This window comes from Mauremys mutica, chromosome 3, assembly GCF_020497125.1.
Source record: "Mauremys mutica isolate MM-2020 ecotype Southern chromosome 3, ASM2049712v1, whole genome shotgun sequence".
Taxonomy (NCBI): Eukaryota; Metazoa; Chordata; order Testudines; family Geoemydidae; genus Mauremys; species Mauremys mutica.
The window spans coordinates 90435690-90453794 of NC_059074.1; the positions used below are offsets into that span (position 1 = coordinate 90435690).

Consider the following 18105-nt stretch of genomic DNA (forward strand, 5'->3'; position numbering starts at 1 on the left):
AAAGTTTTTCACTTCCTCAACTGCAAGAATTCTGGGGTGAATTTCAATGTCTTGTGTTCCATATAACATCAATAAAGTACACATTCAACAGGGGTTCCTTGGATTTTCAGGGTGCAAGACTGTCTTGTTGCCCATCTCCTCTTCCAGTAGTAAAGACATGTTAACAATGAGTATCATGTTCCTCTTGTCCCCATGCATCTAGATGCTTCTGCTTCTCCACCTGCTCCCTTATCTATTCTTCTCTTGGTAGATAGCATGGGAAAGTCTTGCTGGTGATTTTGGTTTTAGACTGCAGCATCAGTTTCCTCTCTTTTCAATGCAATATTTGTGTTAAGTAACATTCAGAGACCCCGCTGTACTGGGCAACGTATAGACATGTTATCTAAGCCCTGGGCTACACTACAGCTAGATCGACATAAGGCAACTTAAATCAACCTAACTCTAAATATCTACACTAAAGTTCAGCTCTCACTGATGTAGCTCTCTCACTCTGCTAACTTAATAACTTCACCTCTGCGAGAGGTTGATTTAGTTAGGTCGACACAGTGTCAGTATAGAAATTGTGTTGCTTACATCAACTGTTGCTGCCTTTCAGAAGCCGTCCCACAATGCCCCACGCTGGCAGTTAAATTGGTGCAAGCACTCCTGGTGAGGATGTGCACTGCTGACACAAGGAGCATAGTATGGACATGCAAAAGCAGTTTAATTACTGCAATGGCTATAAGTCAAAGTAAGTTAGGTAGACTTAATTTCGTAGTGTAGACTTGCTGTAATCATTGGCTGAATTCTTACTCTTGTCTCGGCTTCCTCATGTAGGGCAGGCTCTTAGCAGTGAGATTTTGGCTCTTTGAGGCCAAGGTAGGTCAGCCTCATTTAGGCCAGCTGCCGGTCCCTTTGTCCTCTCAAACAATACTAATTGTGACATCAGGGGGAACTGCTGAAAATGAGCACTTCAGAAAATGAGGCCACTTACTTGTGTCTAAACATACGCTTATTTAAGAGCTTAACTTTAGGCATCCATTTAAAAAAATATCTTGGTCCAAGTCAGTATAGTATCTTTAGAGATCAGATAATTCTTTGAGTAGATGCAGACATCTATTCCACTTAGGTGTGTGCATACCCTGCATGCCAGAGCTGGAGACTTTTCTCTACCATTACCCATAGAGGGGCCACGCTTGTCGCTGTGACCCTTCCCCTAGCTAAAAGAGGTGGCAGAGCTTGCTTTTGTTTCAGTGAAGTCCCGCCTTAAAAGATTACCATTTTGATCTGTAAATCATTTTTAAAAAGGAGACTCAGGTGACGTTATATCTTAGGTGCTGCCTGAGGCAGTTTTTGAACAGGTCATGCGGTGTGATACTGTATCGAGGCCTTTTTCAGGCTGAAGCTCCCCCTTGGGCTTGGAGAGCACTGTCACCACCGCATCCTCTTCCTGTGGTGGGGATGGAGCCTGTACCAGAATTGGGGCATGGGACTTCAGCACTGAGGACCTCTTCGGCCCCACCGCATTTGACGCTGCAAATGCTCCCATGATGGCTCTCACCATCCTTGACATTGACGCATTCAGGCGCTCTGGTACTGATGTTTGCACCAGGACTGACACTGCCCATGGCACTGGCATGCTCAGTAGAGATGGTACTATCTTCATCACAGATTCCCTCCTCGTTCTAGGTGATGGATGAATCGGACTGCCTGTTGGCTCTCTTGTGCGTTGCTCTACCCATGTTGCTGAGATTCTAGGGCTTTGATTTCAAGTTGGAGTTATCATCTTTCCACTCCACATCACCTGAGGAACTCAAGGGACTGCCATGGGACCAGTTTGGCTCCCAGGATTGGCGTGTGCCCGGTGGCAGGGACCGTGGTCCTTGGCCCGGCCCCTACTGGTCACCAGTGCCCTACCCATATCTTGGACTCAGTGGGATGTTTCTTGTTCACAGAGACTCTGCTTTTCATCCTGGTTGAAGCCAAAGTCATGCCAAGTCGACAATGGTGGCTTCGGATCAGCTGCAGGCCCAGGCATTGGCGGTCTTCCTCTCTGCGGAGTTGCTGGAGTCCTCCCTTCTGGGTATATCTTCCCAGGAGCAAAAGCTTATTTTGGCTCAGCCAGGACCTTGCTGGACAATGCTGTGCTGCTTGGTTTGTCCTCCCCTTCTATCCTGGAGAACTTGAAGATGGACCAGGACCTTTTACTCCGCATAGCCACATTCCTCGGCATCCAGGCAGAGTTCCTCCAAGAGAACATGCATAAACTGGCCATTTTACACCCTGCTGTCCCTGGGAGAATGGCCCTCCCGGTCAGTGTTGCACTCCTCAAGCCAGTGACAGCCCTGTGGAGAACAGCGGCCTTGGTACTGCTGATGGTGAAATGCATGGAAGAGCACTACTTTGTTCCCATGCAGGTATTTGAAGGGTTCTATTCCCACCCAGTCATAATGGCGGTAAATGACAGGCCCTGGCAGGGTACGTTCAAGTCTACCACGCAAGGACAGACTCCAAGCAGTTGGATCTGCTGGAAGATCTATAAGCCATTGTCTGTACAGATGAGGATCGCTAATTAACAATCTTTGCTGGCCAAGTATGATTTCTTCAATTGTCAGCCATGGCTAAATTTGAGGACTAATTGCCCGAGGTGTCATGTGAGGAGTTCCAGGCATTTGTTGCAGTAGGCTAGTGGCCAGAACTTCCCTGCAGTCCACTTTTGATTTTACCTTGGCCAAGGTCATGGCCTCTGTGGTAACTATGAGGAGAGATTCCTGGTTGCAAAACTCTGGGATTGCTCTGGACATCCAGCCAAGCCATTGAGAACTTGCCCTTTTGACGGGTGAGTCTTATTCTCCAACAAGATGGATGTGCACTCCTTCAAGGATTCCAGAGCTACCTTGGGAGTGTACACATCTCATCCTACTAAACATTCTCTGGGTGTCTTGCCCTTAATTATGGGGACCTCTTTCTTTTTATGAAGAAATTGAAATCAGATGTTGGGGACAAGGGGTACTGGGGCACTGGTGATGGTCTCAGTCTGAGACCAATCTCTATATGTTTCAAGAGATGTGGTTTTGAGAGCTAGGGGAATTGAAATCTGCCTTGTGCTAAAGAGTACGAGTCCAGCCAAGTGATAGTTGTAATCCTGTTTCTCTTAAGGTTCAAATGTGTATATTCTGCAGCAGGCCCGTATTGGGATAGCTGTGCTGGTCCCATCTTATTCCTGGGTGCTTCTGCAAACCTCCAGGCTATCCTTTGCACTGAAGAACCTGGGCATCCTTGAAAGCAGCTGAAAACAAGGAGGGCCAGCACTATCTGACCACATAACTTTTCATGGACTACCAGCAAGTGCTCTGTAGTCCATGACTGAGTCTGAGAACCTAAATAATAAACCTGGTGTGTTACACACAGTACAAAGCATATTTAATGATTCCGAGCTGTTTTCCTGGTTCTTTGGGTAAATGCATTGGATGCAAGTAATCAGTTGAAGCCCACTACAAAGTTTGCCCCTCATGGATGAACTTGTGACTGAATATCTTTCTTTACCCCTCAGACAAGAAATGTGGAATGTATATCTTTTCAAAAGTGGGCCATAAGTACATCAACTAGCAAGAAGCTTGTGTATTTTAGCATGGGTACCCTACCTTCATCCCTTCCTTTCACTTAGTCTAGTGATATAGACTAAGAAACTAGTGGCTGTCTTCCCTAGTAGCCTCATAACCTTTGGTTGTCTGTCTGTCTGTCTTAATTTCTCTGTTTATAGCCTTTTCAAAGACTCCTGTAAAGCAGTTACTTGCAGCCAAATACTTTAAAATTATAAATGTATTATGAGTTTCTTAAAGATCCAGTCTGCCTTTCACCCATGTCCTACTATTCTGTGTCTGGAATTGTCACATCCTGCCTCCTGTTTTGTTCTTTGTGCTGCTCCCTTGTTTTTGTCTGTTCTTTCTTTCATTTATCTCATCCTTCTGTTTTTTATGGGTATGCTTTCCATTTTTCATTCGATTGCAACTCCATTTGGAGCGCAGTTGATCCCTCCATTCTGTCCCCTACCCCACTCCCCAAGGCCATAGCCTTCTGGCACAGTGCTTCCAGCAGTCATATGCAGCAAGAGGCAATGCAGCCTTCTGGAGTGGCCCTGTCCTCCTGTCCCACAGGTTGGAAACTGGCCTGAGACTAATGACACTGTTAAATTATAAGTGGTAGGCACTTACAAGATCCCTGGAAGATGTCCTAAGGTCAAACTGTAGGAAATACAAAGTTAAGGTAACAAACCTGGAGACTATCAACACCAGAAACTTTTTAAAAGATGTAGTTGCGATATACATGTTTGTACACTCTGTAGAAATGCTTAGTGCTTTGCTTCTTAAAATGTGAGATTTCAAGATGTGCACACTTTGTTATTGATACAAGAACTTGCATCCCCGTCCCCGTTCTCTGAATAGTTCATCAACCTCCTAGAACTGTAAACAAATAACCTTTCTTGCAAAAGTTCACTTGCTTTTAAAACAACTTTGTGCTTTGTACTTGCAGTTTTAAATTGCCAATCTACATTGAAGGTGCTGTCCCCAGAAGATGGAAAGGCAGACATAGTGAGAGCTGCTCAGAACTTTTGCCAGTTGGTAGCACAACAGCAAAGAAAATATACAGACCTGGATGTGAATGTCTTAAACAACTTACTAAGTAGTAAGTACTATATTGTGCCTGGGGCAGGGAGGGAATACTATGTGCTAACAAGTCAATTTGTAACAGGCATATTTGGATCAGAATGGCATTGGATTTACATCTGGATTTGATCTCCTGTTCAGCATTGACGACCATTTTAGAACTTTTGCCCATATCTTGATAATATAGTAACTCCTCACTTAAAGTCATCCTGGTTAATGTTGTTTCATTGTTACACTGATGATCAATTAGGGAACATGCTCATTTAAAGTTGTGCAGTGTTCCCTTCTAACATCGTTTGGCAGCTGCCTGCTTTGTCCACTGCTTGCAGGAAGAGCAGCCTGCTGCAGCTAGCTGGTGGGGGCTTGGAACCAGGGTGGACCGGCAGTCCCCCTATCAGCTCCCTGCTTCCGTAAGTTTCCTGTGCTGCAGCCGCCCAGCAGGCTATCAATTGCTGGCAGTTCAGCTGTCCCTCCCCCCACTGCCATATGCTGCTCCTGCCCTCTGCCTTGGAGCCGCTTCCAGAGACTCCTGCTTGCTGTGCGGGGGTGTGGGGGGGAAGGGAAGAGTGCTAATGTCAGGGTGTCCCACTGCTCCTGCACCCCGCTTACCCCTTCTTCATATAGAGCAGGGTGGGGATACAGATGGAGAGAGACAGAGAGCTTGGGGCAGCAGTTGCTGTCTCAACTTCCTGATCCACTTAAAAAGACAATGCACTTAAGAGTGGGTCAGCTTACTTAAAGGGGCAGTGTGAATCTCTCTCTCCCACACACAAGGTGTGTGTCTGTCTCTGTCTGCTATGCTGTCTCCCCTCCCTTGTGTTCGTGTTGCCTTGTGTGAGAGGCTACATTAACAATGCATTAACCCTTGAGGGCTCAGCCGAGTGCTAGTTCATCATTTAGCAGCAAGGCATTCCCTGGGAAATATCCCACCCTCTTCCACCCTCTAACTTCACCATCTCAACTAAGCTTCACAATCATCATAGCTGTGAACAGTATTAAATTGTTTATTTAAAACATATACTGTGTGTATATCTATATAATATATAGTTTTTTGTCTGGTGAAAAAAATTTCCCTGGAACCTAACCCCCCACCTCGCATTTACATTAATTCTTAATGGGGAAATTGGATTCGCTTAACATTGTTTTGCTTAAAGTCGCATTTTTCAGGAACATAACTACAATGTTAAGTGAGGAGTTACTGTATATAGCTTAAATCATAACATTTGTCATGTCCCTGTCACAGAACTGAGCACATATTTATTTATTTATTTATTTCAGTGTTTGGGAGTGTAAAATTGAATTTTCATTTTTTTCCCTCAACTAAACAAAAAGCTTGAAAACCTTTCAAATCTCAATTCAAAGTGACATTTTGAAAAAAATATGGACACTTAAAATTTTTTTGTGTTTTTCAGCCTAAACTATTTCCCAAATTTGAGAATAATTTGAGCCTCTCCTTCTCCCCCACCCCCAAAGGTGTGTTTTTTGGCAAAATTTCTATTAGTCAAAAAAAATTTCACCCAATTCTGCACCATTTGAAGATGCTGCTGCTAAACTCTTTTGCAGACCACTCTGAAAACATATCCCATTGGCTTCCCTCACCTTCTGCATCAGTTTCTTCTATGCCTTCAAAGCTCGATTTAACTCCTCCCCTCCAAGTCTTCCTCCTGTCTGTATCCTGTATAGCCTCTCCAACACCAATCTTCATATCTTAGTGTGTTTTATGGGATTCTCAAACAACTTTCCTTCTGAAGGAAGGAGAGAAGTGCGACTGAGTCAACTGAATGTATTAAAGCCTGTCTTCACATTCAAATTAACTTGAATTATCTACACTCAGGCTAATGCCAACCTACCTCAAGTGAGAGCAGCCAAACTACAGAATAACATGATGCAGAGTGTGAATTTTTGTTAACTTTTAACTGACTAGAACTCGGAAACTAAACTTTTTTTTGAAACTAAGAAAATTCAAGCTTTACTCTTGAATTGTGCTGAAAATTTGGTGTAGATGCACAGTTGCTTTTATGGACAAGACAGGTTTGACTTTTAGGGCCGAACAGAATACTCTTACTGATGACCTCCTAATACCTCTGACATAACTCTAATTTAACTCAGTTGTTGTCTAGGAATTAAGTTTGTTTACATATCTGAAATAAAAAAAAAATTACAGGTAGGGCTTAATTATCTCTTAACACAGGCACTGCAAAAACCAGAAATTTCTAAGATTAGGTTAAATTTAAGAAATCTAAACATGTTAAGGTAGCAAAATGTACAGTTAAGGCACTTAAACAACTCTCCCTTGTAATGACACCAAGAAGGAATGTGGAAAGAGCAAACTAAAATGAAAAATCAGTTGAATCTGACTCTAAGCACAGAGGTTACAATCAGAATTGTTTGGTTACTGCATGGCATTATTACAGGGCAGAGTTAAAACTAAGGATGCCTTTAGGATCATGTCCATTGAGAACTTTCTCCCCATTCTTGATTTCTATTGCTGTGTCCTATACTGACTTGCATGTCCTTCCTAGCCAACTTCCTAGAGTACATGGAGGAACTGAGCTCAGTGACTGCTCTTCTCTTCATCCTAAACTATTTTTAGTGGGCCACATCAATGGCTCTGGCATAGAAGATGTGTGTTGGAAGCTACAATTCCGTTGCTACCCCAAATCTGTCCAACTAATCAGGCCACCACACTCTCTCTAGCCTCTAGAATGCAGTAGGAGCACAAGATAGTTACCGGATACCTCAGACTTGTCCCTCCCTCTATGGAAGACTTTCTTGTGTATGACACCACATAGTCTCAATGGCTTTAAATCTGAAATGTCCCCTTCTTTTCCTTCAGAGATTAACTCTTCCAGAGGCTAGGACACTTGCCTCAGTCAACCACTTCCATACCTAAAGTTCTGTGTCACAATCCTAAAAACCAGAATAATCCCAACCGATTCCCAGAGGAATGGAGTAAGCGAACAACCCATACTCCAGTGATAATCCTACCCTTATCAGAAGGTTTTGAAATGATTTTTAGTATGGCTTGGTGTTGTGCCTTTGTTTTGGACTTTCCCATCAATGTCAGATGCAGGGCTCCAGCTCTGCAAGAAGAACTGAGCTACTTGGTCATCTGTTTCCTCCCTTAACACAATACTAGAGCATCATAATAGGAAATTTAAGGTGTCAGACTTTCCATATAGACATCCTTACATGTCTAATTTGAAAGAGGCATATCTGATTCTTGCTGCACATGGAATTACTCCCAGAAATTAAGGAAATTTGATTCCAATCTTAGATTTAATACCAAAAAAACCCAAGCCTGGGTATTTTCTTACTATGGGGCCATTCAGTTAGTTAAACTACTGACATAACTACAGTATGTTCTGCAGATGGTTGAGGAGAACAAGACTACTTACTACAGTGTGGTTGGCTCTGTGTGGGAGTAGTCCAAGATGGATGTAGGCTGAGCACTACAGTTTAGTCTGAAGTGTGTAGTGTGGGTAGGAGTTTAAATGTTCTTCTTCGAGTGCTGTCCCTGTGGGTGCTCCACTCTAGGTGACGGTGCGTCCCGGCCCCGTTGATCGGAGATTTTCGGTAGCAGTGCCTGGTTGGGGCGCACGCACCCAGATGGTATCTCCCGTCTAGTTGGAATCTTCCTGAGTGCGTGCGCCCCACACCCTCCTCAGTTCCTTCTCAACCGTCCTCGGCCGAAGATGGATCTCGGGGCAGTGCTGCCTTCTCTTCCCTGGTATCTATAGGAAATAGTAACAAAGAACATAGAAATAATTATTAGTTATAACCCAGTTGTTTCCCTTCCTTTACTGTAGTTACATAGTTAGTTACTTAGTTTAAAAAAAAACCCAAAACCTTCAGGCTTGTCTTTACTTGATTTACAGCAGCAAGTGGAGTTCTCCACTCCTGCTTCTCCTCCACAGGCACCTCTGCCACCTCAGGTCACGGTTCAAGACCACCAGCCTCAATTTTCCCCATTTCGCCCCCCCAGGGGCGACACTTGGGTTCTCCTACGTTATGCCTTGGCCTCAGTGGTACCCTTGGCAACATCCTCCTACCAATTATCCTCCTTCTGTGCCTCAGTCTCCTGCTCCGTCCACTTCTAAGGTGCCTGAGCCGCCTCCTGAGTATGCAAGTTACGCGACTCCTAACTCTCCATTAGCCCTGGACAGAGCCCTCCTCCCTCCGTCTCCACGGGCCGTGGACAACTGTAAACAATTTCAAGAACTTTTCAGGAGGGTGGCACTCAATCAAGATATCCCCTTTCAAGAGGTTCAGGAGACGCAACACAGACTCCTCAGAATCCTTCAACAGTCTGCACCCTCAAAAATCGCGCTCCCTATAAACGAAGCACTCCTGGAGCCGGCTGACACTTTCTGGCAAACCCCACTGTCTTTAGTACCAACTTGCAAAAAGGCCAAATGTAAATACTATGTCTCTGCTAAAGATGCTGACTTCCTATTTCTCATCCACCACCCAACTCCCGGGTCATGGATGCAATTGCACAGAGGACGAAACAGTCGTAATATCAACCCACCCCGCAAGACAAGGACCTTAGATGCCTTGATGTCTTGGGCTGCAAGGTTTATACGTCCTCCACACTACAATTCAGAATTGCAAACTTCTGCACGCCTCTTCAGTTACGACTTTGGTATTTACAATAAACTTTTGAACTTGCCTCCTACATTCCAGAGGATAGGAGAGCAGACTTCAAATCAATCCTGACTGAGAACCAACTGATTTCTAGAACGGCACTACAGGCATCTCTAGACATGGCAGACACAGCAGCCCGTGCAACTGCTGTGGTTATGCGCAAATCCTCATGCCTCTCTGCATCTGGCATCCCCAAAGAACTGCAGACCAAAGTGGAGGATCTCCCTTTTGATAAGGACAAACTTTCTCCTACCCTCCTACCCTTCCCCGTCCCTCCTCAGGGACCCTTCTCACGACCACTTACTTGGCACAGAAGTGGCGCATCTTCTACAACTAGGTGCAGAGGACGTTTGCCACCACAAAATCAAGGGACAGGTTTCTACTCCTGTTGCTTTCTAACTCAGAAAAAGACTGGAGGATGGAGGCCTATACTAGATCTACACTGACTGAACAAATTCATGAGGAAACAAAGATTCAAAATGGTCACACTGGGCACAATAATACCTACACTGGATCAAGGGGACTGGTTCACAGCTCTCGACCTACAGGATGTTTACTTTCATATATCAATCCATTCAGTTCACAGACGCTTTCTACGATTCACAATCGGTCACGACCCTTTTTAATACAGAGTTCTTCCTTTCGGACCCGCCACAGCACCGAGAGTTTTTTCCAAGACTCTAGCCGTGGACGTGGCTCATCTCCGCAAACACGGGGTCACGCTGTTCCCCTATCTGGACCATTGCCTCATCAAGGGCAACTCCTATGGCGAGACACTTCAAGCTACCTGTTTCGCCATCTCCCTCTTTCACAGCCTAGGCCTCCAAATAAACATCCAAAAATCCACCCTGACACCTAAACAACAGATCGAGTTCATCGGAGCTCATCTCGACTCAATCCAGAGCAGGGCCTCTCTCCCATATCACAGATTTCTCGCTATCACGCAGCTCAAACGCACGCTCTTTATTCGTCCCAGGACACAGGCAAAACTCTGCCTACAGCTTCTTGGTCACATGACAGCCACCACCTTCGTGGTTCACCACGCCAGGCTACACATGAGATGTCTCCAGGCCTGGCTCAATTCCAATTCCAAACCCAACAGACACACCTGACGGATGCTGCTAACTCCTCCTCCCAATGTTATAGCTTCCCAACATTGATAAACAAGTCCAGAAAACCTCTGCACAGGGGTTTCATTCCAGCAATGTTCCCCAACGCTCATGCTCACCCACCACGGACGCTTCCCTGATTGATTGGGGAGCGCATCTAGGGGAACACAGGGCACAAGCCCGATAATCCGCATCAGAGATGCACCTACACATAAAGCTCTTAGAACTCAGAGCAGTGAGGCGAGCATGCCTTCACTTTCTTCCTCTCATAAAGAACAAATCTCTTCGGGCATTAAGAGACAACATAGCATGCATGTACTACATATACAGACAAGGGGGAGCCTGATCACATTCCCTTTGCAGGGAAGCCATTAAACTATGGATCTGGTGCATACGACATTGAATACAGATCATCGCTTCCTACCTACCAGACTGCCACAACACTACTGCCGACGCACTCAGCAGGCACTTCTTGACACAACGCGAATGGGAACTGTCCCTCGCAGTACTCCAACAGCTCTTCTGCCTCTGGGGCACCCCGTCAATAGATCTCTTTGCCACAACCCAGAATCGAAAATGTTCCGTTTTGCTCCAGAGTGAGACTCGGGACTGCATCCCTAGGAGATGCATTCCTCATCCCATGGAACAACTCCCTCCTGTACGCCTTCCACCAATCCCTCTGTTACACAGGGTTCTTCGGAACGGCAGACGACAAGACCCAGGTCATCCTTATTGCCCCAGCTTGACCAAGACAGACGTGGTACCCCTACCTACTCCGCCTTTCCTCCCGTCTTCCACGGGCTCTCCCCAACAGGCCAGAACACATTTCCCAGGACAACAGACGGGTCCTTCACCCCCAGCTCCAAAAGCTCCACCTCACAGCCTGGTTCCTTCATGGTTCCAGACCCATGAACTAGCCTGTTCCGAGCAAGTCCAATATGTCCTCCTACACAGCAGGAGAGACTCCAGTCGTAAACCTACCTGCAGAAGGGGAAGCGTTTCCCTCCCTAACATTCTAGACTACCTCCTGAATCTAAAACAGGACAGACTTTCGCTCAGCTCCATCAAAGTGCACCTGGCGGCGCTTACCACCTTCCATGACCTATTAGACAGTTATTCATTCTTTACCCACACCACCATAAAACACTTTCTAACGGGTCTGAAAAATCTCTACCCTGAAATTTACCCAACAGCGGCTGCATGGAATCTTAACCTCGTTCTTCATGCTCTCATGAAACCTTCATTTGAGGCCTTGGCTACCTCTCATCTCCATACGTCCATGAAGGTACATTTCTTAGTTGCCATAACATCAGCAGGGAGAGTTGGTTAAATGAGCGCCCTGATGGCCCACCCTCCCTACACAATCTTCTCCACAGACAAAGTCACTTTGAGACCACATCCTAAATTTCTTCCTAACGTGGTATCGACCTTCTACCTCAACCTACCTATATACTTACCTACTTTCTATCCCAAACCTCACAAGAGTCCGCAAGAGGCAACTCTGCATACTCTCAACCTCAGGCGAGCCATCGCCTTTTATTTAGAGAGGACTAAACCATTTCATAAGTCGCCATGACTCTTTGTTTCCATTACCGAAAGATCGAAAGGTACGGCTATCTCTAAACAACGTCTGTCCAAGTGGATCTCTGACTGCATCAGATCCTGTTACCGTGCAAAGAATCTTCAACCGCCCGACGACATTAGCACTCATTCCACTAGAGCCATGTCGGCATCCATTGTCGTCTTACACAACATTCCCATTCCTGATACCTGCAAAGCGGCTACATGGTCATCTGAACACATGTTTGCAAAACACTATGCTCTAATGCAAGACACCACGGCAGACACAATAGTAGGTCATACAGTACTATCTTCAGTACTCCCTGCCTTATCTCCAAAGTCCCACCGGCCATAGTGGGTACTGCTACACATTCACCTAGAGTGGAGCACCCACAGGGACAGCACTCGAAGAAGAAGAGAAAGTTACTCACCTTGCAGTAACTGAGGTTCTTCAAGATGTGTGTCCCTGTGGGTGCTCCACTCACCGCCCTCCTCCCCTCTTCTTTGGAGCACTGTGATGACTCTCCACGGTAGAGAAGGAACTGAGGAGGGTGTGGGGCGCACGCACTCAGGAAGATTCCAACTAGACGGGAGATACCATCTGGGTGCGTGCGCCCCAACCAGGCACTGCTACCGAAAATCTCCGATCAACGGCGCCGGGACGCACCGTCACCTAGAGTGGAGCACCCACAGGGACACACATCTCGAAGAACCTGAGTTACTGCAAGGTGAGTAACTTTCTCTTACTACACAACCCTGCTAAGCCTGCTTCTAATAGTCCTGCATTTTTTAAACTACCACAATGACAACTTTATCAAACCATATTAAAATGGAATTAGTCTAGTTTACAAATTTAATCCACAGATCTGGAATGCAGTGTGGCCTAGATAGAACACTGGACTGAGACTCTGGAGACCTGGATTCTATTCCTGGTTCTGCCAGTGGCTTGCAGAATGGACTCTGGCAAGTCACTTCATCTTTCTGTGCCGTCATTTTCCCACAGTATTCTTACCAGCAAGTTAAAGTAGATTGGATGAATGGACTAGTAGGTGGATAGAAAGCTGGCTAGATTGTCGGGCTCAATGGGTAGTGATCAACGGCTTGATGGCTAGTTGGCAGCCGGTATCAAGCGGAGTGCCCCGGGGTCAGTCCTGGGGATGGTTTTGTTCAACATCTGTATTAATGATCTGGATGATAGGATTAATTGCACCCTCAGCAAGTTCACAGATGACACTAAACTGGGAGGAGAGGTAGGTACGCTGGAGGGTAGGGATAGGGTCCAGAGGGACCTAGACAAATTGGAGGATTGGGCCAAAAGAAATCTGATGAGGTTCAACAAGGACAAGTGCAGAGTCCTGCACTTAGGAAGGAAGAATCCCATGCACCGCTACAGGCTGGGTACTGACTGGCAAAGTAGTAGTTCTGCACAAAAAGATCTGGGACGAGGTGGACGAGAAGCTGGATATGAGTCAGCGGTGTGGCCAACGGCATATTGGGCTGTATTAGTAGGAGCATTGCCAGCAGATCGAGGGAAGTGATTATTCCCCTCTATTCGGCACTGGTGAGGCCTCATCTGGAGTACTGTGTCCAGTTTTGGTCCCACCACTACAGAAGGGATGTGGACAAATTGGAGAGAGTCCAGCGGAGGGCAACAAAGATGATTAAGGGACTGGGGCACATGATTTACGAGGAGAGGCTGAGGGAACTAGGGTTATTTAGTCTGGAGAAGAGTGAGGGGCTGTGATGATTTAGTTGGTGTTGGGCCTGCTTTGAGCAGGGGGTTGGACTAGATGACCTCCTGAGGTCTCTTCCAACCCTAATAGTCTATGATTCTATGATACTTACCTCCTTTTAACATCTACTGATCTCAGAGGAGGTAAGTATTGTCTATAAGAGACATTATGGGGTCAGAGGTATCCTTTGTGGATGCATTGGGGTATCTCCATGTCCAGGAGCACTCTGGATGAAGACAGAAATGCATATGACCTTAGGACTCATACAGACACTATATTAGAACTACGTATAGTTACTTGTCTAAAGTCATTAAGAACAATGGCAAAGTACAAGAAATTAAGCAGTTCATGCCTGTTTTTGTGTTTAAAGCACAGGGATCAGTACGTAGTAAAAATCTGTCAGAACCTGTATGTTAAGAGCGGACTGCCCTATTTTTTTTTTTAAAGTTCTCCATGTAATAAATCATTAAGTTTTCTCAGCTGTGTCCCAGTGATTGGGGTGTTTTGTGGAGAGTTCTATGATGTATGTTATGTGACATCATGGTCAATATGTCAGCTAATTTGATTTTTCACAGTAGGATTCTAACGTTTTCACTATATATATTTATATTTTTAACCAAGTCCCCAGACTATCGTGCAAGACATAGCAGCCCACTCTTACCAGTGCTGGCCTCAACCTCTTACTCCACTTGTTAGAAAAAAGGTGCAGGGCTGATCTCTTCTCTCTAACACTTTTTACTGTCTCTTATGTGACTGATTTTTTTTTTAAATGAACAAATGCATATTTCATGTGAAATAAGTCTCTTAAAATTCTAATAAGTCTAAATCTCTAATCCCATAAACTTTAATTATTTCCCTCTCTTTTTATTTATTTATTTTTGTAGGTAATAAAGGTTTCCCTGACCCTGATTTAATTTTGAAGTTTGGTCCTGTGGACAGCACATTAGGATTCCTTCCCTGGCACATCAGACTGACAGAGATCATGTGAGTTGGTTATAAATCATTGTTAACTGGTTGGAATATATTCATTCTTTAACTTAACAGTTTTAAATGTTTTTTTTTATTTTAAAATAGTGCAGAAAGAAAGAGATGAAATCCCTCCAGCAGACAAAAAGCAAGGCCTAAGTTCTGCCTGGAGATAGTGATTGTACAGAAGGTATCTGTTCTGTGCATCAGTTTTTACCGTCTCCTGTTACAGAGAGATAATATTGATTGGTTCCTGCTTTTGGGCTTTGCTTGTCTCCTACAAGAAGCATTTACTCCATTAGTTCTAGAGGTTTTTGTCCCTTGAAGCCCAGAGAGGAGTTGTGTGCGCAGATGTTTCTAGTGTCTCTGTTAATTGATTGTTGCCCTTCAGTTCCTTTTCTGACCATGGTGCGTAAAAAAATAACTTCTAAAAAGTGTTGTCATTACCAGTTCAGTTAGGAGGATCCTGAATCCTTTTGTTATATGCCCTGGTTGATAGGTTCTTCAGAAAAGATTCAGTAGCATCTTAAATAAAGACCATTGGCTTCATAGTTGAGAAGGTATCAAGCCATCAGTTTTGTGTGACAGTGTTTTGCCTCAGCTTATATCAAGTTGTCTTTGAATTGTATGTGTTTGACCTTTTGTCATAACAGGAGCATGTCTTGCTGTTGATACTTACTTTTCACTGAGAGTTAAGTTATGTAAAGCTCCATTACCCTCTGTCTACACATGGAGGTTGTTAAATATACTTGTCTGTCTTCTAGATTTAACTGAGGAGATGTTATGGGGTCAGAGGCATTCTTTGTGGATGCGTTGGGGTTTTTCCAAGTACAGGAGTAATCTGAATGAAAGCAGAAGTGTGTCTGATCTTAGGACTCCTACTGACACTTCATTAATAAAGTCGAACCTGTAACTATCTTTGAGTGCTTTAATAGAAAAAGAGCTCAGTCATACTTTCACCCAGAAGATTTAAACTTTCTTCTGTGGTTTGAAAATATTTTGAAAATTTCTCAGTGTCGTGGGAAGCAGCAGCTCTTTGTGCTATTTGTGGGCTACTTCAGAAGTCAGCAGAAGAACTCTTAAATAAAGGGCATGACAATAGAATGTCAATGGTACTACATAAATTGCTTAAAAGTAGTGTCTTAAGGCTTTTCTACACACAAATTTGCCAAATTTACACTGCAATAGCTAGCCTGTCTGTAATTAACACGGTTTTTATTTTGGCACAAGTCTGTCTCACACTTATTTCACAGTGCTCTGTAAGTGTCCACGGGCAAACTTGCGCCAAAATAAAAAAAGTGTTAATTACAGCCAAATTAGTTTTTTTCAGTGCAGTTTGTGTATAGATAAGCCCTTCATTATGAGAGTCATTTGAGGGGTACCAGAACTCTGCAGCTCAGTTAACTGTTGTTGTTGTGATTGTGATAATTAACCAGAAATTACATTTGCTTGCCTAGGTAAACTCCTTTATATAAAATAGTTGTCTTAATGACTCCTTCCTAATTTGTTTCCTCAGTTCTTTGCCTTCACACCTGAACATCAGCTATGAAGATTTTTTTTCTGCCCTCCATCACTATGCAGCCTGTGAGCAGCGTTGGGGAAAATGACTTCTTGTTGAACACTCTGTCAGGCTTTCCATGGAAAGGATCCAGTATCTCTGTTTACAAGCACCCTGTGATCTGAACAAGTCTGGTTCATAGTAATTTTCTTAATTTATCAACAAACTCAATAAAGTGTCTTACCTTTCTAGAGAGTCTGTGCGTGTGGGTGTGTGAGAATCCTTCTACGGAAAGGGGGATATGCACAGGTTTGTTAATTTGTGCAAATTACCTTGTATAAATTTTAAGCAGAGCTGATCAAATGCTCTATGCCCCCACCTCTGTTTTTTTTTCCTTCCAGTGACCAAAATGTTATGTAAGAATAATGTTGCTCTTTTCTAAGGGGAAACATTCATAGTATCCTTGTGAAAACTACAGGGCAATATAAGATGTTGCCACATGCATTGAAAGAGTGGAAAAGTGGAAGACTTGGCTGCAATTATATGCCTGTCCATTCCTTATCCTCCTGGTGTACCTCGTAGATGAACTCTTGAGAGCTATTGGCCTGGTTATCTTCAAATATGTTAGGTGTGTGTTTGTGTATTGCATATATCAGTAACTGTTCTGGTGACCATACAAATGGAATGAAAAGATTCCAACTTACCAGCTGACAAGACAAAGCGTCTAATAGGATAAAAAGCACAGGTAATAAGTTTCTGGAATCTGAAGAGGCCACAGATTCTTTCATTACCTTATTTTGGGGTAAGTGCATTAAGCAGCAGTCTGTTATGAAATATCCAGGGTGAATTGTGGGTTTTTTTTGAGGGGGGAACAAAGATGTTTAAAAGCAAAAGCCTTCCAAAAATGCATGTATAGCCCTAGATATATTCCCTTCTTCCCTAGGACCCAGCGAAGCCAAAATCCTGTTGAGTTCAGTGGGCACTGAATTGAGCACCCATACTGATGAGATGACATAAATTGAGATTTCCAAAACATAATTATCACTGTCAATGACTTTTTATATTCCACTGATCTGGTACTATTCTTAAATTAAAACTTTAAGTGAATTAAGTCTCTAGCTGGATAAACCAGTCTCAGATTGAGTTAGATTTAGATTTTGGGTTGCTGATTCTATTTTTCAATCTCTATTTAAGGAACAATACATATTGCCACTGTGCTTTCCTTATTACTGTTTAGCCATAAGGCAATGTTTAATTGTGTACATTTCAGGGAAGTCTCCATCAGATGTAAGTATACATTCTGAGCTAGATATGTTCAAGACTGAGTTTAGGAAGTCTGCAAATAGCAGTGAAGAGAAGGAATGGATTTAGTGAACATACAGTGCTCTTATTATGTTTTTTTCATGTTTGAGATCATGAATGATGAAGCAATGTAACCAGAAGTGCAGCATTAGGTTAATATCTGCATAAAAAACTCTTGACAGTTATAGGAAAAAAACCTCCATGACAGAATGTCCTCATTTAATTATTTAAATATAGAAAATACACTTGAAATAAAAGCTCATAAATTGAAATTGTCATGTAATGTCTAAATGCTTTTAAGTATTAAAGAATAAGCAGTACCTAAAAAGAGAGCTGTACTGTTTATTGCTGAATGTTTGTCTTTTTGAAACTATATGCTTTTTTTTTGTCCTTGAGTTTATAGAATTGTTAGCCGGCTCTTTAACAAGTGTTTCAGATCTGTCTCCCTCCTCAGAGATTTAGTCCTCTTTTGCTTTCTCTTTAAGAAGGTGGGAAGCTTGGCAAAGCACTACATGGGAAATCTTTATTTCAGTTTAAAAAGGGAACTGTCAAATTTTAAAAGAATGTGGTTTTTTTGTTTGTTTTTTGTAAAATAACACACTATGCTTTGTCATGAGTAGATATAATGTTACAATGCAGGTTGG

At 43.7% G+C, this 18105-nt stretch overlaps 1 protein-coding gene across 1 annotated transcript in view; it reads left to right on the forward strand.

Annotated features, from left to right (window-relative positions):
- Positions 1-17789, forward strand: part of NUS1 (NUS1 dehydrodolichyl diphosphate synthase subunit) — a 36989-nt gene extending 19200 nt beyond the window's left edge. The window contains exons 3-5 of the mRNA XM_045009838.1: positions 4513-4665; positions 14580-14679; positions 16178-17789. Coding sequence (XP_044865773.1) covers positions 4513-4665; positions 14580-14679; positions 16178-16268 — 344 coding nt within the window. The 3' untranslated portion in view covers positions 16269-17789. The remainder of the gene's footprint in view (positions 1-4512; positions 4666-14579; positions 14680-16177) is intronic.
- Positions 17790-18105: the final 316 nt, after the last annotated feature.